General features: G+C 37.1%; 1 protein-coding gene across 1 annotated transcript in view; it reads right to left on the bottom strand.

Moving 5' to 3' along the window:
* Positions 1–6,875: 6,875 nt before the first annotated feature.
* Positions 6,876–22,971, bottom strand: part of C1QB (complement C1q B chain) — a 19,244-nt gene continuing 3,148 nt past the window's right edge. Inside the window, exons 2-3 of the mRNA XM_053690187.1 lie at positions 12,913–13,088; positions 6,876–11,011 (exon numbers count right to left, since the gene is read on the bottom strand). Of these exons, the coding sequence (XP_053546162.1) occupies positions 10,437–11,011; positions 12,913–13,078 (741 nt within the window). The 5' untranslated portion in view covers positions 13,079–13,088 and the 3' untranslated portion in view covers positions 6,876–10,436. The remainder of the gene's footprint in view (positions 11,012–12,912; positions 13,089–22,971) is intronic.

The raw sequence follows: 22,971 nt of genomic DNA, 5'->3' as shown, positions 1-22,971 counted from the left end.
AAGGTCACTGCCATCGTTCTAAAGGACCAGGAGTACAAGAAAGCATGAAGAATGATGACAGCTGTGATTAGCAGGTAAGTTCCGCTAAATACAGATACTTTTTACCGATATTTAAAGGGATAGTGTACTGTAAAACTTTCTCACCTTTAGTGCTTTCCTTGATGATCCATTTAAGCCAATGAAGTGTAATAAATTGTTTTCAAATAACTCTTTTACCTTTATTTGATGATTTGAAATAGCTCCCCCCCTGTAAATACTAAACATGTCAATACTGCAGTAATGGCTACTTAAAAGCTATGCAAGGCATCAGAAGAAATCAACCTCTCAGTGGAGGGATGGATGGGGGCGGGGTGAGCCCAGCCCTTTTTAGCAGTGCATTAACTTTCAATACATTGTTGTTTGTTACATCCAGCCAAAATAGGTAAAAATGCTGCTTTGCATTTGTTCTTGGCATCCAAGATGAAGGAATCATAACTCTAAGTGTATTAGCTAAGGCGAATAAAATCACTAACCTGTGTGTGTTACTCTAAACTGCTGGTGGTGGTGGAAACACAGTTTTCTATATATGACTGGCACAGAGGGGTTAAAGTTTTGCTCTTTGTTACTGGCATCCATGGGGGATATATTATTACCATATTTGTTGCTGACACAAAGATGCTAAATCATTGCTCTGTGTGTGTGATAGCAGAAGCCATTGGGTATAAAATCACTAATCCCTGTGTGTGTTCTGAGGCACCAAGGAAGATCAAATTAACCCCTGCCTGTTAAATCCATAGTTGCAGGCAAACATGTGTACCCTAATAAAATGGAGTATTTTATTACTGTACTAGTATGTCCTTTTAATGATAATACATTTGTAATTGCTTTATAGCTTCAGATTACACCAACTCATAGGGAATCCTTTTTCATTCCTAACAACAAAGTAATCTATTCCCAGGGGTGAAACTACAGGGGGTGAGGAGGTCGTAATTGCTGGGGGCCCAGCTTTAAATTTTTTTTTTTTTTTTTTACAATAAAAAATGTTAACCTGCCACTGCCTGCACTGATATCATGTGAGTGTGATGTGATGCTTCACTAGTGTCTCTGACTACAGGGGTTAGTGTTTCTGTTTTACTCATTGGTGTTTATGTGTGTGTGTGTGTGTGTATGTATGTGACTGTGTGTGTATTTATGCATGCATGTGTGTGTGTATGTATGTGACTGTGTGTGTGTATTTATGCATGTATGTGTGTGTGTGTGACTGTGTGTGTATTTATGCATGTATGTGTGTGTGTATGTATGTATGTGACTGTGTGTGTGTATTTATGCATGTATGTGTGTGTGTGTGTGTGACTATGTGTATTTATGCATGTATGTGTGTGTATGTATTTGACTGTGTGTGTGTATTTATGCATGTATGTGTGTGTGTATGTATGTGACTGTGTGTGTCTATTTATGCATGTATGTGTGTGTGTGTATGTTTGTGTGTATGTATGTATGTGTGTATGTGTGTGTGTGTATGTATATGACTGTGTGTGTGTGTATTTATGCATGTATGTGTGTGTGTGTGTATGTATGTATGTATGTGACTGTGTGTGTATTTATGCATGTATGTGTGTGTATGTTTGTGAAACCAGCAAATTACAGACCTTGTTACTACAGCATGGGGGTATACAGTGTCACTATACAGTACCACTATATACAGTACTGGGGGGGTGGGGGTGGACTATGTCACAGACTACTGTGGTCACTGTATAAAGTACTGAGGCAGGTAGGGTCAGGCCAGCCATCTCACCGGCAGATTACAGACTGTGGGGGGTAGTTATCAAGCCGTCAACCTCAAATACGCTAGAATTCCGCAGCGTATTTGTGGCGAGGCTGATTCGCCTTAGTTATCAAAGGCTCGAGACCGGCAAAAGTAGAATTTTGTGACATAAGCATCGATCCGCCGGACTCAGTCCGACACAGATCGATTCTTACGTCACTCCAGATGTTCCGCACACAAGTGCGGCACAATCTCACTACTTTTGCTAGCTATCAAAAAACTAGCAGGTACGCTCGGCACTTTTACGGCCCAGCGTACCTGGTTTTCAATCCGCCACCCCTGGAGGTGGCGGATCCCATAGGAATCAATGGGAGTCTGACCATAGCGAAAGTACAAGTTCGCTGCTGACAGACATCCCATTGATTTCTATGGGAGCTGTCTACACCTAACACCCTAACATGTACCCCGAGTCTAAACACCACTAATCTGTCCCCCCCTACACCGCCGCAACTAAATAAAGTTATTACCCCCTAAACCGCCGCTCCCGGAGCCCACCGCAAGCTACTCTATACATATTAACCCCTAAACCGCCACTCCCGGAGCCCACCGCAACTATAATAAATGTATTAACCCCTAAACCGCCGCTCCCTGAACCCGCCGCAACCTATATTAAATGTATTAACCCCTATCCTGCCCCCCCTACACCGTCGCCACCTATAATAAATTTATTAACCCCTATCCTGCCCCCCACTACGCCGCCGCCACTGTCATAAAATTATTAACCCCTAAACCTAAGTCTAACCCTAACCCTAACGTCCCCCTAACTTAAATATTAATTAAATAAATCTAAATAAATTAACTCTTATTAAGTAAATGAATCCTATTTAAAACTAAATACTTACCTTTAAAATAAACCCTAATATAGCTACAATATAAATAATAATTATATTCTAGCTATTTTAGGATTTATTTTTATTTTACAGGTACCTTTCAATTTATTTTAACTAGGTACAATAGCTATTAAATAGTTATTAACTATTTAATAGCTTACCTAGCTAAAATAAAGAGAAATGTACCTGTGAAATAAATCCTAACCTAAGTTACAATTACACCTAACACTACACTATACTTTAATAAATTATTCCTATTTAAAAATAAATACTTACCTGTAAAATAAACCCTAAGATAGCTACAATATAATTAATAATTATATTATAGCTATCTTAGGATTTATATTTATTTTACAGGTAACTTTGTATTTATTTTAGCTAGTTAGAATAGTTATTAAATAGTTATTAACTATTTAATAACTACCTAGCTAAAAGAAATACAAAATTACCTGTAAAATAAATCCTAACTTAAGTTACAATTAAACCTAATACTACACTATCATTAAATTAATTAAATAAACTACCTACAAATAACTACAATTAAATACAATTACATAAACTAACTAAAGTACAAAAAATAAAAAAAGCTAAGTTACAAAAAATAAAAAAATAAGTTACAAACATGTTACAAATATTACAACAATTTTAAGCTACTTACACCTAATCTAAGCCCCCTAATAAAATAACAAACCCCCCCAAAATAAAAAAATGCCCTACCCTATTCTAAATTAAATAAATTTCAAAGCTCTTTTACCTTACCAGCCCTTAAAAGGGCCATTTGTGGGGGCATGCCCCAAAGAAAACAGCTCTTTTGCCTGTAAAAGAAAAATACAACCCCCCCCAACATTAAAACCCACCACCCACATATCCCTAATCTAACCCAAACCCCCCTTACAAAAACCTAACACTAATCCCCTGAAGATCATCCTACCTTGAGTCGTCTTCACTCAGCCGAGCCACCGATGGAACTGAAGAGGACATCCGGAGCGGAAGAAGTTAATCCTCCAAGCGGCGCTGAAGAAATCTTCCATCCGATGAAGTCATCTTCCAAGCCGGGTCTTGAATCTTCCTTCCGCCGACGCGGAACCACCTTCTTCACCGACGGACTACGACGAATGACGGCTCCTTTAAGGGACGTCATCCAAGATGGCGTCCCCTCAATTCCAATTGGCTGATAGGATTCTATCAGCCAATCGGAATTAAGGTAGGAAAATCTGATTGGCTGATGGAATCAGCCAATCAGATTCAAGTTCAATCCGATTGGCTGATCCAATCAGCCAATCAGATTGAGCTCGCATTCTATTGGCTGATCGGAACAGCCAATAGAATGCGAGCTCAATCTGATTGGCTGATTCCATCAGCCAATCAGATTTTTCCTACCTTAATTCCGATTGGCTGATAGAATCCTATCAGCCAATCGGAATTGAGGGGACGCCATCTTGGATGACGTCCCTTAAAGGAGCCGTCATTCGTCGTAGTCCGTCGGTGAAGAAGGTGGTTCCGCGTCGGCGGAAGGAAGATTCAAGACCCGGCTTGGAAGATGACTTCATCGGATGGAAGATTTCTTCAGCGCCGCTTGGAGGATTAACGTCTTCCGCTCCGGATGTCCTCTTCAGTTCCATCGGTGGCTCGGCTGAGTGAAGACGACTCAAGGTAGGATGATCTTCAGGGGATTAGTGTTAGGTTTTTGTAAGGGGGGTTTGGGTTAGATTAGGGGTATGTGGGTGGTGGGTTTTAATGTTGGGGGGGGGTTGTATTTTTCTTTTACAGGCAAAAGAGCTGTTTTCTTTGGGGCATGCCCCCACAAATGGCCCTTTTAAGGGCTGGTAAGGTAAAAGAGCTTTGAAATTTATTTAATTTAGAATAGGGTAGGGCATTTTTTTATGTTGGGGGGGTTTGTTATTTTATTAGGGGGCTTAGATTAGGTGTAAGTAGCTTAAAATTGTTGTAATATTTGTAACATGTTTGTAACTTATTTTTTTATTTTTTGTAACTTAGCTTTTTTTATTTTTTGTACTTTAGTTAGTTTATGTAATTGTATTTAATTGTAGTTATTTGTAGGTAGTTTATTTAATTAATTTAATGATAGTGTAGTATTAGGTTTAATTGTAACTTAAGTTAGGATTTATTTTACAGGTAATTTTGTATTTCTTTTAGCTAGGTAGTTATTAAATAGTTAATAACTATTTAATAACTATTCTAACTAGCTAAAATAAATACAAAGTTACCTGTAAAATAAATATAAATCCTAAGATAGCTATAATATAATTATTAATTACATTGTAGCTATCTTCGGGTTTATTTTACAGGTAAGTATTTATTTTTAAATAGGAATAATTTATTAAAGTATAGTGTAGTGTTAGGTGTAATTGTAACTTAGGTTAGGATTTATTTCACAGGTACATTTCTCTTTATTTTAGCTAGGTAAGCTATTAAATAGTTAATAACTATTTAATAGCTATTGTACCTAGTTAAAATAAATTGAAAGTTGCCTGTAAAATTAAAATAAATCCTAAAATAGCTAGAATATAATTATTATTTATATTGTAGCTATATTAGGGTTTATTTTAAAGGTAAGTATTTAGTTTTAAATAGGATTCATTTACTTAATAAGAGTTAATTTATTTAGATTTATTTAATTAATATTTAAGTTAGGGGGGCGTTAGGGTTAGGGTTAGACTTAGGTTTAGGGGTTAATAATTTTATTACAGTGGCGGCATAGTGGGGGGCAGGATAGGGGTTAATAAATTTATTATAGGTGGCGACGGTGTAGGGGGGGCAGATTAGGGGTTAATAAATTTATTATAGGTGGCGACGGTGTAGGGGGGGCAGGATAGGGGTTAATAGGTTTAATATAGGTTGCGGCGGGTTTATGGAGCGGCGGTTTAGGGGTTAAACTATTTATTTAGTTGCGGAGAGGTGCGGGATCAGCAGGATAGGGGTTAATAATTTTATTATAGAGGGCGACGGTATAGGGGGGGCATGATAGGGGTTACTAGGTATACTGTAAGTCGCAGCGGTGTCCGGGAGCGGCGGTTTAGGGGTTAATACATTTATAAGACTTGCGGCAGGGTTTAGGAGCTAATACATTTATAAGACTTGCGGCAGGGTCTAGGAGCGGCGGTTTAGGGGTTAGTAACTTTATTGAGTTGCGGGAGGCTCCGGGGGCGCCGGTATAGGGGGTAGAACAGTGTAGTTTAGTGTGAGTGCTTAGTGACAGGCTAGCAATAAAGCTGGGGAAAAGCCGAAGGGCAGCGAGATCGGATGAGGGATAACTGTCACAGTCCGCTGCTCATCGCCCCGCGGCTTTTTGACAGCTTTATTTGATAACTTAGGCGTATTTTTTCAGGTCCGCGGCGGCGAAGGTAGGCGAGCTTAGGCGGGCGTATTGGGCCGGCAAAGCCAGAAAAGTAGACGGCTTGATAACTACCCCCCTGTGTCACTGACTCACTATATACAGTACTGGTGAGTTAAACAGTGTCACTATATACAGTAATAGGGGGTCAGACCATCTCACAGACTGTGGGCACAGGGTGCCTCCTTTTGCAGACGTAATCTGACTGACATTTTTTTTCTGTGTTAAATGTAAAAAAAAATATGTGTATCAAATTCACTTTTTTTTTGGGGGGGGTGGGGGGCCCTTCTTAGATTCTTGCACCTGGGCCCTGTGGTTTCTAGTTACGCCTCTGTCTATTCCATAATAACGAGCAGAATCCTCTGAGCTTGAAAAATCAGTGCTGTGTAACCAGTTTGTCTAATTGCTGTAATCACATAGTCTACGCTCTGACACTTCTTTGGGCTTTTTTTTTTTTACATTTTATATAGGACACTCAAATTGTGCCCATCAGGGATTCCCTTGAGGACTTGCAGAGCCCTCGGTTCAGTTGTCTGAGATATTTTGGTGCCTAATCACTAGATTCTGAGGTTTTTCAGTGTCTGTCTCCCTCTGCTGGTAGATATTTTATCTAGAAATCATTTTTCACACTTTTTTCCCAATTACTCACCAGTCATTCATGCAGAGATTACAAACTCCAGAAACCAATTATTACACTAAGGTTTTCCTCCTTACAAATCTACATTATTATGGCAATGCGGAATATACACATTTCTTATACAAACATCTGCATAAAATGGTTAGCTTTTCATTTTGTGTGCTCAGTAAGCGGAGACTTGTCATTGTGGTTTTATGACACAGATTTTTCTGTGAACAAGAGAAAATAAGAAATTAATGAAAAAATACCTGAGGTTGATTTGTTTTATTAAAAAAAAGGATTGTTTCCCTCCAAATCATAAGTCTGTGGTTTTCTTATTTGATTCTAAATGTACATGCAAAAGTTTGGAATTTATCAGGACATTTCATAGAGGAGATTAGAAAATTGTAATTCTGGAAAAAAATGTGAAGTCTCAACTGCAGGAAGAACACCAGCAAATGATCTTAAACACACACATGAGCTCATGTAAAGAAGTATTTATCACTCCTTACCCAGGTCTATTGCAGAAAGAGAGGGTTTTTACCCTTTTTATTTTTCATAAGATCTTAATGTAAATGGAATGTTTTATTGTGTTTAAACATTAGACTACAGATTAATGGCTCTGTGAGCGCTCACAATGTCCTTCCTCAGCTCATAGGGAAAAAAAAGCCAGAATAAATACATTGAGATTTATACTATACATAAAGGGAACATTATACTCAAAATGTAATAACCCATAAAAATTTGAATGATGCGTAATAAAATCAAAAACCCTCAAAAACTTTGTAATGGGCTTTCATTACATTCATTATTTATTCTTCTAATTTTCTTGTAATTTAAAGGGAAACCCAAAACGTTTATTTTATGATTCAGAGAGAGCATGCACTTTTAAAGGGAAATGAAACACAATTTTTTAAATTGAATAATTTCCCGGGTCAAGTTATTTCGCAGCAATCTGCTATCTAAAATGTTGTTATTTCCAAACCCACAGAGGACTAATTTGCATTGTCCAATCACGTTGGGCAACCTAGGTTCTCTTATTTTATGTCGTTCCTTGGGAGGGCGCTATTCAATTGTACCTCTCCCACGCATGCGCAGTTGTATTCAGTTCTAATTGCTTAAGTCACGGCTATAGCACTCATGTGACCAGAGTGAAATCACAGCCTCTGCAGTGACATAGAAGACGGAGCTACAGAGCAGAATTGAGAATTTGTATTTTATTAACTCCCTTAGATAAACGAGTATCATTCAATTGATTATACATATACAGTAATTGAATTGCGCATGGGATTTTGGGTACAAATAACACTCATTAATATATAAATTTTGAGTGCTGCGATTGGCCAATATTAAATGACCAAGACACGACCACTTTATGGCCTGGAGTAAATGACGGCACGGCTGAAAATAAAATGTATGTTTTTAGGGTCAACGCAGCTTTGTTTGCATGATTAGGTAAAGTTAATGCACAGAGTATTAGTTAAACTGTAACAGGATATATTAATTATGTGATGATTTGGTAATAGTTTTATAATCCTTTAAATAACTTTCAAATTTATTTCTATTATCTAATTTGTCTTATTCTCTTGGTATCTGTGGTTGATAAGTAAACCTAGCAGCAATGCACTACTGGGAGCTAAAAGCTGATTGGTAGCTGCACATATGCCTCTTGCCATTATTTTACTGATGTGTTCAGCTAGCTCACAGTAGTAAATTGTTGCTCCTTTAACAAAGGATACAAAGAAAATTAAGCAAAATTAGTAGTAGAAATAATTTTAAAGTTGTTAATAAAATGTTATGCTATATCCGAATCAGAAAAGAAAAGCTTGGGGTTTTATGCCCCTTTAAAGAAGAAAAAAGTTAAAATGAACAATATTTAGATGACAATGGCTTCAGAATTTCATATCTACACTATTCAATAATAATTTAGCAATGTCCTTGTTTGATGATCAATTCTAGTGTCAGCCAATAAGTCTGTAAGGGGCACTTTTTGTTTGATTGCGCCCAGAAAGGAACCTATTGGATCTCCCGTGAAGTTTGTATGATCTGATTGGTTCTTTTTGGTTTAAATGTCTGTGATTGTAAATAGAGTTTCTCGAGCCTAGAAATCAGCTGAGAACGCGTTACTTAAATCTAAATGCTACTAATAAAAAGGTCAATTTAAATGTTTTTAGAACATTTATTTTTTATGAAGATTGTTTTTCTATACTATGCAACTATAGCATCAATGACTTATTATTAATGGTAAGCAAGCTCAACACATTAAATATGAACCTTAATACGCTTTTAGAAAGTACTTTTTAGTATAGTGGTGCAGACCCAAAATTACTATATTTCTTAAACTTGCAAAAGGTAGACACTATAGATATGAGAGTTTTAGGGGCCTATTTATCAAAGGTCTTGCGGACCTGATCCGACAGTGCAGATCAGGTCCGCAAGACCTCCATTCGGAGCTTGATAAATGGGCCCCTTAGTGTAAAAGAATGGGAATTCAGCACTCTTTTCAAAGACTGCTGAATTCCCATTATTTTACACTAAGACTCTCATATCTATATCTCATACCTTTTGCAAGTTTAAGAAATATAGCATCAATGACCTTAATGCTCATTTAAACTATGCAAAGAATAACTGTATATATAAGGGACAATATACTGTAATTTATTCCCCCTTAATGTTTTTCCAGATGCTTTTTTTTTACTAACTGCAGAGTATAACATTTTGCTTTTTAGGGTTTATTTGTGTTTATGAAATAGCTGATTTAGTGTTTTGAAGCCACAACCTGGGTTGAGCTTTTAGGTATAATCAGATCTCATTACTGTATCACATTGTGTACATATACATGTGCCTGTATCTTATATCTGTAGGTATAATAAGATCTCATTACTGTATCACATTGTGTACATATACATGTGTCTTTATCTTATATCTGTAGGTATAATCAGATCTCATTACTGTATCACATTGTGTACATATACATGTGTCTTTATCTTATATATGTAGGTATAATCAGATCTCATTACTTTATCACATTGTGTACATACACATGCTTCTTTATCTTATATCTGTAGGTATAATCAGATCTCATTACCGTATCACACTGAGTACATATACATGTGTCTTTATCTTATATCTGTAGGTATAATCAGATCTCATTACTGTATCACATTGTGTACATATACATGTGTCTTTATATTATATCTGTAGGTATAATCAGATCTCATTACTGTATCACATTGTGTACATATACATGTGTCTGTATCTTATATCTGTAGGTATAATCAGATCTCATTACTTTATCACATTGTGTACATATACATGCTTCTTTATCTTATATCTGTAGGTATAATTAGATCTCATTACTGTATCACATTGTGTACATATACATGTGTCTTTATCTTATATCTGTAGGTATAATCAGATCTCATTACTGTATCACATTGTGTACATATACATGTGTCTTTATCTTATATTTGTCCATAAACCAATCACCAATACTTGGAGAGAACAATGAAAAATTAACATTTTATTACTTTATCTCTTCTATACCCCACTGGGAGTGCAATTTCTTCTGCTGGCTGTGTTTATGCAGCTTATCTATAGCTTGGCCCTAAGGCCAGAAACTTTCAGAATAGGTGGGGATACCACAGGCTAAATTAACTATTTAAAATGCCTATATAAGGGTAAAGGAAATACTTGTAAATAATTTAATAAACTCCAGCAGGTAAAGTGGATCATTGGGAACAAATGAAAGGGGATAATATTTTTGAGTAAACTGTCCCTTTAACTAACAAGCAAAGTACCCTGAATCAATCCTTATATAAACTATTCACTTTACTGAGGAGGATCAGGAAAAAGCAGGAAGCCAGTGAAGATGCTGTCGGCTCCTTCAGTTCCCAATAAGGAATTTTTTTCAGTTGGTTCCAGCCAAACAGAATCCCCTTGAGGTACATGTAGCACGACACTGCCAGTGGTCACCTGGAAGGTGTTGAACGACTGGTCACAGAAGGTCACCACCTTGCTACCCTTCCCTGTACCTTTTACAATATTGATACATAGGTGGCCCCTGGAGGTTGTATGATAGGTGAAGTAATAGATACCTGGAATCACACACGTAAATTTTCCAATTCGGGGCTCATAATGGCTATTGACATTGGTAAGAATTGTATCAAAGCGAATGGGCATTTCTCTCCTGGGGTGAGAGTTAGAATATCTTAGAGCACTAAAAGCAGATTTAAGACTGGTTTTGTAGTCTCCCGATTCACCCTTCATCCCCTTCGGACCATTTGGGCCAGGCATGCCTGGTGGACCCCTGGGTCCCTTTGGACCAACCTTCCCAGGATTCCCAGGTTGTCCTGGATCACCTATATATTTTGCTTTATTCCAGTCTTCAAACTCTCCTGGATGTCCTGGAATATAAGAAAGGTCATGGTCAATATTTCACATAGGACACAATGAGACATCAGCATTTCTGTTTGTACAATCTTTCATTAAACCATTGTGGCCTTCTTTGTCATTGAAAGGGTTAAGTCCAAACCTAGCCTTAAAGGGTCATAGTAAACTAGATTTTTCATTGCATAAATCTTTTGTAGATGATCCATTTATACAGCCCATCTGGGAGTGTTTTTGTAACAATCTATAGTTTTGCTTATTTTAAAAATAGCATTGTGCTGATTTTCAGACTCCTAACCAAGCCCTAAAGTTTTAGATGTATACTGATTTGTCTAATGGGTCTTTTCATATGCAGGGGAGGGGGAGAGTGTCTGCTCTTTCTGCTTTCCCAGCCCCTTTCAGTGGGTGTCCCAGTCTATCCTTACCAACAGTGCTAAACTGGGAGCTTTTAAGCTTCTCTGCCTTGCTCCACAAGACTCTCCCTTAGTTTTGAAAGTTTCAAGCGCTCCCTAAAGACTCTACTGTCCAGGGATGCATATAACCTTCTATAACCTTTTCTAACCCTAGTTCCTCTTCTCCTTTGTTATACCCTTGAACCCCTTAGCATGTTAGCCTATGACCCCAGCTGTTTGCAGATCACCTTCATAAGAGCTGACTACAACAGTGCAACTCTCGACAGGGCCCTGTACCCACTGGATCCCTATAAATGGTACCTGCATAACATGCCTATTTTTATAGTGCTGCAGAATCTGTTGGCGCTCTACAAATAACTAATAATAATAAAAATAATAATAGTAAAAGGTTTGATACTGGATTTTTAGTTCAGTGTCTGTGAATACTTTTCATTATATTAGTGTCGTTTACATGCAGTTATATGAAAATTGGTGTATAATGGTGTACACTGTCCCTTTAACGCTAATCCCATCTCTAATCCTAACCCTAGTCTAAACACAAATTTCTGTTTGGCAACATTTTGAAAAATTCCACTTTACAATGGAATTACAATGGAATAGAATATAATGATCCTTTGACATTATTGTACAAAGATGTCATGGACAGCAAAATATTGACTAGAAAACTACTCACTGGACCCCGGGTCAAAGGCTGTGTTAGGCTTCTCATTTCAACATCTCCCTTTCTGGCCATTTTCAAAAGCTGAGATAGCAGGTACATAGGAGAAAGAGGAATTGATATTTGGGACTCTTAGTCATCCTTCCCTATTGGCTAGTCTGAGCCATAGGATATGCACAGCCTTACTATGTAAATATGGTGGCACAATAACGTGGCCATCTTAGAAACCTTGCCATCATATTGTAAAGACAAATCTATATACTTTCCTTAAACTGTGATTTTTTTCTCACAGAGGGACACACGAAGGACTAGACATGATGCAGACTGAACCTGATCCACACCATTTCCTTCTGTAGTGATGCCACTACCGATTGTAGGGATACATGGACCCTCTTGGTGGAGCAGGCCTAGTCTGAATTGAGACCTCTGTAGTTAAGCCCCTGATCTCTGCCCATGACATCTTAGCTGAAAAATTCTGGCTGGCCATATCTCTGCTGCAAAATTATGGTGAGATATAATCTTTCACACAACCTGTGAGAATGTACTTTGCTCTTGTTGTCCACTAGATATTAACCAACACTAAAGTTCAAAATGCCATATCCATATTCCTTAAAAATAACTGAGCAGCTTAGTAACTGTTAAATTTACAAAGATACAAAAAGAGAATTAGAAGAAGGTGGGAACTCACTTCTAGAGGAAAACATTATCAATATATCTTTTTCTACAAATTTCTTGTATAAACTCTGTACCAATTTTTTAATATAATTTCTATTTTAAAAAGAAATAGAAAATACACCAGCTTATTGCTATGAAAATTCTTTCTGTGCAGTGAGAGATGTATTCTTACCAACATCTCCTTTTGCTCCATCCTGTCCATCTTTACCATCTGGTCCTGGAATGCCTGGAACGCCTGGTGTACCTGATAAGGTAGGGCTGCTGCAACTCTGAGACTTGCCAAGGTGAACGTACAACAGGACTATTAAAATCCTCAACTCAAGATTGTATGTTTTCATCTTAGGTTCCCTGGAATGTTATAAAAAGAAATATTATAATAATAAACGCTAAAATAACTTGTGTACTGAAAACGGAATTCTGGCATTGTAAAAATTCAGGAAAGTCACCATAATATCCTACTGAAGAAAATAAAACCAAATGTGACATTTTGTTTTTCATGTTTTTAGGAGGCAAAATATAAGCATGGAGCTTATGCATACTGAATACAAAATAGATTATGAGCCTGGGTGAGTGACCAGTGATGTCAAAGGCTGCACCAATTGTATCTTTTCAAAGATGAGCTGAGCTGCTTCTGGTTGGTGCACTTGTGTGTCAGCTTAGTTCACTACTGTTACTTTTAGGAATTTTAAAGTTACCTGTGAATACAAAGCTCAAATCTGTCCTGTATTTTGTTGGATAGTCCTGGTTTGGGAGTTCAGACTAACTGTCCTTAAAGGAATAGTATTGTATTGTTTAAAAAATAGATAATCCCTTTATTTACCATGCCCTAGTTTTGAATAACCAACACTGTTATAGAAATATATTTTTTACCTTTGTAATTACCTGTAATTACCTTATATCTAAACTTCTGCTGACTGCCTCCTTATCTCAGTTCTTTTGATAGATTTGTATTTCAGCCAATTAGTGCTGACTCCAGTGGCGTATTTAGGTTTTGTGCTGCCCTAGGCACTCAAAATTCTGCTGCCCCCACAAAGGTTTTAGGCCTTTTCCCCTTAATATTTTTTTGGGTCAGTGTGTTAGCAAAACACTTGCATACAGGTGGGTTGAATTGCATGCATCTCATACCAATTTCTCACTGAGAGGAGGGAGACAAAAGAAGGGGAGGGGAGAAAAGGTAGGGAAAGGAAAGAAGAAAGGAAGGGAGAGAGAGAAAGAGAAAAGTGGGAAAGGAGAGAAGAAAAGGGGAGGGAAAGAAAGGAGTGAAAAAGGGAGCAAGGGAGGGAGGGAAAGAAGGGAGGGAGTTGTGGAAGGGAGGAAAGGAGGGAGAAAGGGAAAAAAGAGATAGAAGAGGAAGGGAGGGAGGGAAAGAAGAATACACTTTGAAACAATCACTGCTCTTCACATGCAACAACATACAGTAATTACCATCATTCAAGTAATGAAACTTTTTAAGTGTCCGTTTCCTATTTACTCCGTGGGTTCATGAATGCAGAGAAAGCAAAGCTATTAGTAGCTAACATACATTAGTGCTGAGAGTTTATGATTAGACATCACATGAATGCAGAGACAGCTAGCTATTAGTAGCTAACATACATTAGCGCTGAGAGTTTATGATTAGACATCACATGAATGCAGAGAAAGCTATTAGTAGCTAACATACATTAGCGCTGAGAGTTTATGATTAGACATCACATGAATGCAGAGAAAGCTAGCTATTAGTAGCTAACATACATTAGCGCTGAGAGTTTATGATTAGACATCACATGAATGCAGAGAAAGCTATTAGTAGCTAACATACATTAGCGCTGAGAGTTTATGATTAGACATCACATGAATGCAGAGAAAGCTATTAGTAGCTAACATACATTAGCGCTGAGAGTTTATGATTAGACATCACATGAATGCAGAGAAAGCTATTAGTAGCTAACATACATTAGCGCTGAGAGTTTATGATTAGACATCACATGAATGCAGAGAAAGCTATTAGTAGCTAACATACATTAGCGCTGAGAGTTTATGATTAGACATCACATGAATGCAGAGAAAGCTATTAGTAGCTAACATACATTAGGGCTGAGTGTTTATGATTAGACATCACATGAATGCAGAGAAAGCTAGCTATTAGTAGCTAACATACATTAGCGCTGAGAGTTTATGATTAGACATCACATGAATGCAGAGAAAGCTAGCTATTAGTAGCTAACATACATTAGCGCTGAGAGTTTATGATTAGACATCACATGAATGCGGAGAAAGCTAGCTATTAGTAGCTAACATACATTAGCGCTGAGAGTTTATGATTAGACATCACATGAATGCAGAGAAAGCTATTAGTAGCTAACATACATTAGCGCTGAGAGTTTATGATTAGACATCATATGAATGCAGAGAAAGCTAGCTATTAGTAGCTAACATACATTAGCGCTGAGAGTTTATGATTAGACATCACATGAATGCAGAGAAAGCTAGCTATTAGTAGCTAACATACATTAGCGCTGAGAGTTTATGATTAGACATCACATGAATGAGGAGAAAGCTAGCTATTAGTAGCTAACATACATTAGCCCTGAGAGTTTATGATTAGACATCACATGAATGCAGAGAAAGCTATTCGTAGCTAACATACATTAGCGCTTAGAATTTATGATTAGACATCACATGAATGCAGAGAAAGCTAGCTATTAGTAGCTAACATACATTAGCGCTGAGAGTTTATGATTAGACATCACATGAATGCAGAGAAAGCTATCTATTAGTAGCTAACATACATTAGCGCTGAGAGTTTATGATTAGACATCACATGAATGCGGAGAAAGCTAGCTATTAGTAGCTAACATACATTAGCGCTGAGAGTTTATGATTAGACATCACATGAATGCAGAGAAAGCTATTAGTAGCTAACATACATTAGCGCTTAGAATTTATGATTAGACATCACATGAATGCAGAGAAAGCTAGCTATTAGTAGCTAACATACATTAGCTCTGAGAGTTTATGATTAGACATCACATGAATGCAGAGAAAGCTAGCTATTAGTAGCTAACATACATTAGCGCTGAGAGTTTATGATTAGACATCATATGAATACAGAGAGAGCTAGCTATTAGTAGCTAACATACATTAGCGCTGAGAGTTTATGATTAGACATCACATGAATGCAGAGAGAGCTAGCTATTGGTAGCTAACATACATTAGCGCTGAGAGTTTATGATTAGACATCACATGAATGCAGAGAAAGCTAGCTATTAGTAGCTAACATACATTAGCGCTGAGAGTTTATGATTAGACATCACATGAATGCGGAGAAAGCTAGCTATTAGTAGCTAACATACATTAGCGCTGAGAGTTTATGATTAGACATCATATGAATGCAGAGAAAGCTATTAGTAGCTAACATACATTACCGCTTAGAGTTTATGATTAGACATCACATGAATGCAGAGAAAGCTAGCTATTAGTAGCTAACATACATTAGCGCTGAGAGTTTATGATTAGACATCACATGAATGCAGAGAAAGCTAGCTATTAGTAGCTAACATACATTAGCGCTGAGAGTTTATGATTAGACATCACATGAATACAGAGAGAGCTAGCTATTAGTAGCTAACATACATTAGCGCTGAGAGTTTATGATTAGACATCACATGAATGCAGAGAGAGCTAGCTATTGGTAGCTAACATACATTAGCGCTGAGAGTTTATGATTAGACATCACATGAATGCAGAGAAAGCTAGCTATTAGTAGCTAACATACATTAGCGCTGAGAGTTTATGATTAGACATCACATGAATACAGAGAGAGCTAGCTATTAGTAGCTAACATACATTAGCGCTGAGAGTTTATGATTAGACATCACATGAATGCAGAGAGAGCTAGCTATTGGTAGCTAACATACATTAGCGCTGAGAGTTTATGATTAGACATCACATGAATGCAGAGAAAGCTAGCTATTAGTAACTAACATACATTAGCGCTGAGAGTTTATGATTAGACATCACACGAATGCAGAGAAAGCTAGCTATTAGTTGCTAACATATATTAGCACTGAGAGTTTATGATTAGACATCACATGAATGCAGAGAGAGCTAGCTATTAGTAGCTAACATACATTAGCACTGAGAGTTTATCATTAGACATCACATGAATACAGAGACAGCTAGCTATTAGTAGCTAACATACATTAGCGATGAGAGTTTATGATTAGACATCACATGAATGCAGAGAAAGCTAGCTATTAGTAGCTAACATACATTAGCGCTGAGAGTTTATGATTAGACATCACATGAATGCAGAGAAAGCTATTAGTAGCTAACATACATTAGCGCTGAGAGTTTATGATTAGACATCATATGAATGCAGAGAAAGCTAGCTATTAGTAGCTAACATACATTAGCGCTGAGAGTTTATGATTAGACATCACATGAATACAGAGAGAGCTAGCTATTAGTAGCTAACATACATTAGCGCTGAGAGTTTATGATTAGACATCACATGAATGCAGAGAGAGCTAGCTATTGGTAGCTAACATACATTAGCGCTGAGAGTTTATGATTAGACATCACATGAATGCAGAGAAAGCTAGCTATTAGTAGCTAACATACATTAGCGCTGAGAGTTTATGATTAGACATCACATGAATACAGAGAGAGCTAGCTATTAGTAGCTAACATACATTAGCGCTGAGAGTTTATGATTAGACATCACATGAATGCAGAGAGAGCTAGCTATTGGTAGCTAACATACATTAGCGCTGAGAGTTTATGATTAGACATCACATGAATGCAGAGAAAGCTAGCTATTAGTAACTAACATACATTAGCGCTGAGAGTTTATGATTAGACATCACACGAATGCAGAGAAAGCTAGCTATTAGTTGCTAACATATATTAGCACTGAGAGTTTATGATTAGACATCACATGAATGCAGAGAGAGCTAGCTATTAGTAGCTAACATACATTAGCACTGAGAGTTTATCATTAGACATCACATGAATACAGAGACAGCTAGCTATTAGTAGCTAACATACATTAGCGATGAGAGTTTATGATTAGACATCACATGAATGCAGAGAAAGCTAGCTATTAGTAGCTAACATACATTAGCGCTGAGAGTTTATGATTAGACATCACATGAATGCAGAGAAAGCTATTAGTAGCTACATACATTAGCGCTGAGAGTTTATGATTAGACATCACATGAATGCAGAGAAAGCTATTAGTAGCTACATACATTAGCACTGAGAGTTTATGATTAGACATCACAAGAATGCAGAGAGAGCTAGCTATTAGTAGCTAACATACATTAGCACTGAGAGTTTATCATTAGACATCACATGAATACAGAGACAGCTAGCTATTAGTAGCTAACATACATTAGCGCTGAGAGTTTATGATTAGACATCACATGAATGCAGAGAAAGCTAGCTATTAGTAGCTAACATACATTAGCGCTGAGAGTTTATGATTAGACATCACAAGCTGATCTAAGCAGTGCACAGACGCATCCAGTCTGTTAGTAAGACCTGCAATAAGCACTGCACTCGCAGACCCACCACAGCTGACAAAGGGAGGCAGTATATCGGCACAAGGTTTTCTCCTCCAGCCTCACCTTGTAAGCATAACCCCGGGCACATTTCTCACCAAGAACGCTTCCACTGCAAAAATGACGGCGGCTCTAAATGAAGCAATGGTTTAAAGTAGCACTGCCTGTGAAGAGCGACCTTAATCAGCGCACGTGCCTTGTCTTCTCTGTAAAAGCCTGCACTTTATCGCTCACTGTACTGTGTGCTGGCTTTTAGCGAGAGGATAGGACAGATGTGCTGCCCCTCCCGAATCTGCTGCCCTAGGCACTGGCCTTGTTGGCTGACTCTTAAATAACTCCACGTGCATGAGCACAATGTTATTTAAATGAAACACATGAACTAATGCCCTTAAGCTGTGAAAATGATCACATGCTTTCAGATAAAAGCCGGACTACAAAGGATTAGAAATTGGCATATTAGCCTACCTAGGTTTAGCTTTTAACTAAGAATAACAAGAGAACAAAGCAAATTTGATAGTAAAAGTAAATTAGAAAGTTGTTTAAAATTACATGCCCTATCTGAATCATGACAGTGTAATTTGAACTTTACTATCCCTTTAATGTCCCTGTTTTAGAAAATGAAATTGTCATAATTCTTTAGAAAAAATGTAACTAATGATTTTCTACAGAAAATCACCATTAATGTCTATGGAAATGTTTGTAGCTAAATCATTTGATTTTTTTAATGGATTCTAATTTTTGCTACTAAAAGTATATAAGGCAAAAAATATTTATTTTCAAAACTGAAACACACTCCGGCACCGTTCAGTTTTTTTGTTCTCAAAAATGCTTTCAAAACATTTGTATTGGATGCAGATGTTTAATGCTGTGCTTAAAGGAACATATAACTTTCATCATTTTGAAAGAACATGCAACTTTAAGTTACTTTACGGTTTACTTCTATTACCAGCATGTTTATTAAACGGCATTGGTGATAGGATACAATGGGCTCAGCCTGTACATTGCACAACAGCTGCTGCATAAAATTGTTTCGTTTCAGGAGGTCTGAGCTGAATATGTTTGACATGTTTTGCAAATATTTTCTACCTAATAGGTGTTTATCACGTGCAAAAGCTGAAAGGGTCAACTGCTCTTAAAGAAGACAGAGCCTGGGGCAAGAGCTTCTCTGCATTCCTGGAAATACTGAGAGTAAATGGGCCGCTGTTAGCAGTGAACTTAAACAGACTCATTTGTCAATAGACATAACAACCAGGACCTGAAAAAACATAAAAAACATATGCACACACTGACAAAACAGTCACTTCCACTCCAGCCTCTTCAGCTTTGCCCATTTCTATTTTATTCTATGTAGCTGATTCACTAAAGTAGGGGAGATAAGTAAACTTTAGTGAATCAGCAGCATAGAAGGATATAAGTGAGAATGGAGAGGCTAGAGAGATGGGAGAGGCTGGATCATATATTAATGAATCTAAACAAGAATATTCTGTAGGTCACATTAATGTTTATTACTAGTGGCAGCATCTAAAATACCCAAAACACAAACATATTCCCAGTGAGAGTGAGCTTGGTGACGTCAGGACAATATGTTAAATAACAGAATGGACATTAAAATGTTTTTTCCTATATGGATACTATAATCAGCTCCAATATTGATACTATATATATATCAGCTCCTAATGGATACTATAATCAGCTCCAATACTGATACTATATATATCAGCTCCTAATGGATACTATAATCAGCTCCAATACTGATACTATATATATCAGCTCCTAATGGATACTATAATCAGCTCCAATACTGATACTATATATATCAGCTCCTAATGGATACTATAATCAGCTCCAATACTGATACTATATATATCAGCTCCTAATGGATACTATAATCAGCTCCAATACTGATACTATATATATCTGCTCCTAATGGATACTATGTATCAGCTCCTAATGGATACTATATATCAGCTCCTAATGGATACTATATATCAGCTCCTAATGGATACTATATATCAGCTCCTAATGGATACTATATATCAGCTCCTAATGGATACTATATATCAGCTCCTAATGGATACTATATATATCAGCTCCTAATGGATACTATATATCAGCTCCTAATGGATACTATATATATCAGCTCCTAATGGATACTATATATCAGCTCCTAATGGATACTATATATCAGCTCCTAATGGATACTATATATCAGCTCCTAATGGATACTATATATATCAGCTCCTAATGGATACTATATATCAGCTCCTAATGGATACTATATATCAGCTCCTAATGGATACTATATATCAGCTCCTAATGGATACTATATATCAGCTCCTAATGGATACTATATATCAGCTCCTAATGGATACTATATATCAGCTCCTAATGGATACTATATATCAGCTCCTAATGGATACTATATATCAGCTCCTAATGGATACTATATATCAGCTCCTAATGGATACTATATACCACCTATATGGATAAAATGGCCGCTATTTATCATAGGTCTTGTGGACCTGATCCGACAGTGCGGATCAGGTCCGCAAGACCTTGTTAAATGCGGAGAGCAATACGCTCTCCGCTGTTAACATTGCACCAGCAGCTCACAAGAGCTGCTGGTGCAACGCCGCCCCCTGCTGACTCGCGGCCAATCGGCCGCCAGCAGGGAGGTGTCAATCAACCCGATCGTACTCGATCAGGTTGATTTCCGGCGACTCCTGTCCGCCTGCTCAGAGCAGACGGACAGGGTTATGGAGCAGCAGTCTTTAAACCGCTCCGTACGGAGCTTGATAAATATGGGCCTATATATCAGCAGTTCAGAACTGTATAGCAAAAGATCTTCCTACAAAATAAATATTTTCATAGAATTTAAGCTGTTTTGTTAGTTGAAGTTTTACCAATCATGAGCAGTGCTCCATATATTGTACGTTCCTCAGCCTATCTAGGTATGTTCTTCCACAAAGGTTGAATGAGATTTAGAGAGTTTAAATGATTTCATTTCTTGGTACAGATCACAGTCTCAAGATGCAGAATGGGTCCTGGAACAGTAACTGGATGACCCTTCTGGGGCCCAAACACCAATCTCTATACAATATCGCAAGTGGACTGGATTCACCAGCAGACTAAAGCCTCTCCAGTCTTTCCTGACCTTGTCTGATTTTATGGAGCAGAATCAGTAGAGCAGGCTTTAGTAAATCAGCTGCATAGAATAAAACATGAATGGGTGTAGCTTTTAGTAAATCTAGTATTTGTTTTAATTTACATATCTGTCTTCGAGACAATCAGGTAGATTCATTAAATACTTCTCCAGTCTCTCCAGTACCTACGTCATTTTATGGAGCCTATTCACTAAAGTTTATACATGTATCCAGTATTTAGTCAATGTCTCCATAGAATTATGTAGAAAATCTTAAGAAACAGGTTCAAACCCACAAGGGACAGTCAACACCAGAATTATTATTGTTTAAAAAGATAGATAATCCCTTTATTACTCATTCCCCAGTTTTGCATAACCAGCACTGTTATATTAATACACGTTTTACCTCTGTGATTACCTAAGTATCTGCAGACTTCCCCCTTATCTCAGTTCTTTTGACAGACTTGCATTTTAGCCAATTAGTGCTGACTCCTAGGTAACTCCATGGGAGTGAGCACAAAATTATCTATATGGCACACATGACCTAGCACTATCTAACTGTGGAAAACTGTCAAAATGCACTGAAATAAGAGGTGCCCTTTAAGGGCTTAGAAATTTGCATACGAGCCTACCTAGCTTTAGCTTTCAACAAAGAATACTAAGAGAACAAAGCACATTTGATGCTAAAAGTAAATTGTAAAGTTGTTTAAAACTGCTGCTCTATCTGAATCATGATAGTTTAATGTAAGCAATGTCTATGCCTATTGCTTATCTTTATAATATCATTGGTTATGTTTCATTTTAAATTGTAAGATTTGTTTTTGGTCAACGAATCTAATAACTTAGTAGTATATTAAACTTTTCTAGCTCGTCTAATACGGTCACACTGCAAATCTTTATTTAAAGGGACACTGAACCCAAATTTTTTCTTTTTTGATTCACAAAGAGCATGCAATTTCAAGCAACTTTCTAATTTACTCCTATTATCAATTTTTCTTTGTTCTTTTGCTATCTTTATTCGAAAAAGAAGGCATCTAAGCTTTTTTCTTAGTTCAGTACTCTGGACAGCACTTTTTTATTGGTGGATGAATTTATCCACCAATCAGCAAGGACAACCCAGGTTGTTCACCAAAAAAGGACCGGCATCTAAACTTGCATTCTTGCATTTCACATAAAGATACCAAGAGAATGAAATATTTTTTATAATTGGAGTAAATTAGAATGTTGCTTAAAATGTCAATGCTCTATCTGAATCACAAAAGAAAAAATCTAGGTTCAGTGTCCCTTTAATTTAATTTCTAGTTTAGTAATTAACATTACTATACATCTGAATTATGTAAATACTCAGAACTTTGCGATTACCACCTCTGCTGTAAATCTGATTAATCTACCCACTGCCCTTTTCATGCTCCTTCTGAACCCATTTAAACCTCAAGAATAAAATCACTAAGGAATTTTCAGTTTGAATTTTGAGGTATGTTCTATTCCACTTCAATAGCTTATCATAACTTGTAATGAAAGTCTTTGGGAATGTTTGTAGATATAT

Source organism: Bombina bombina, chromosome 8, assembly GCF_027579735.1.
Source record: "Bombina bombina isolate aBomBom1 chromosome 8, aBomBom1.pri, whole genome shotgun sequence".
NCBI lineage: Eukaryota > Metazoa > Chordata > Amphibia > Anura > Bombinatoridae > Bombina > Bombina bombina.
Note: the sequence above shows the minus strand (reverse complement) of the source record. Positions and strands in the feature narration are given on the sequence as shown.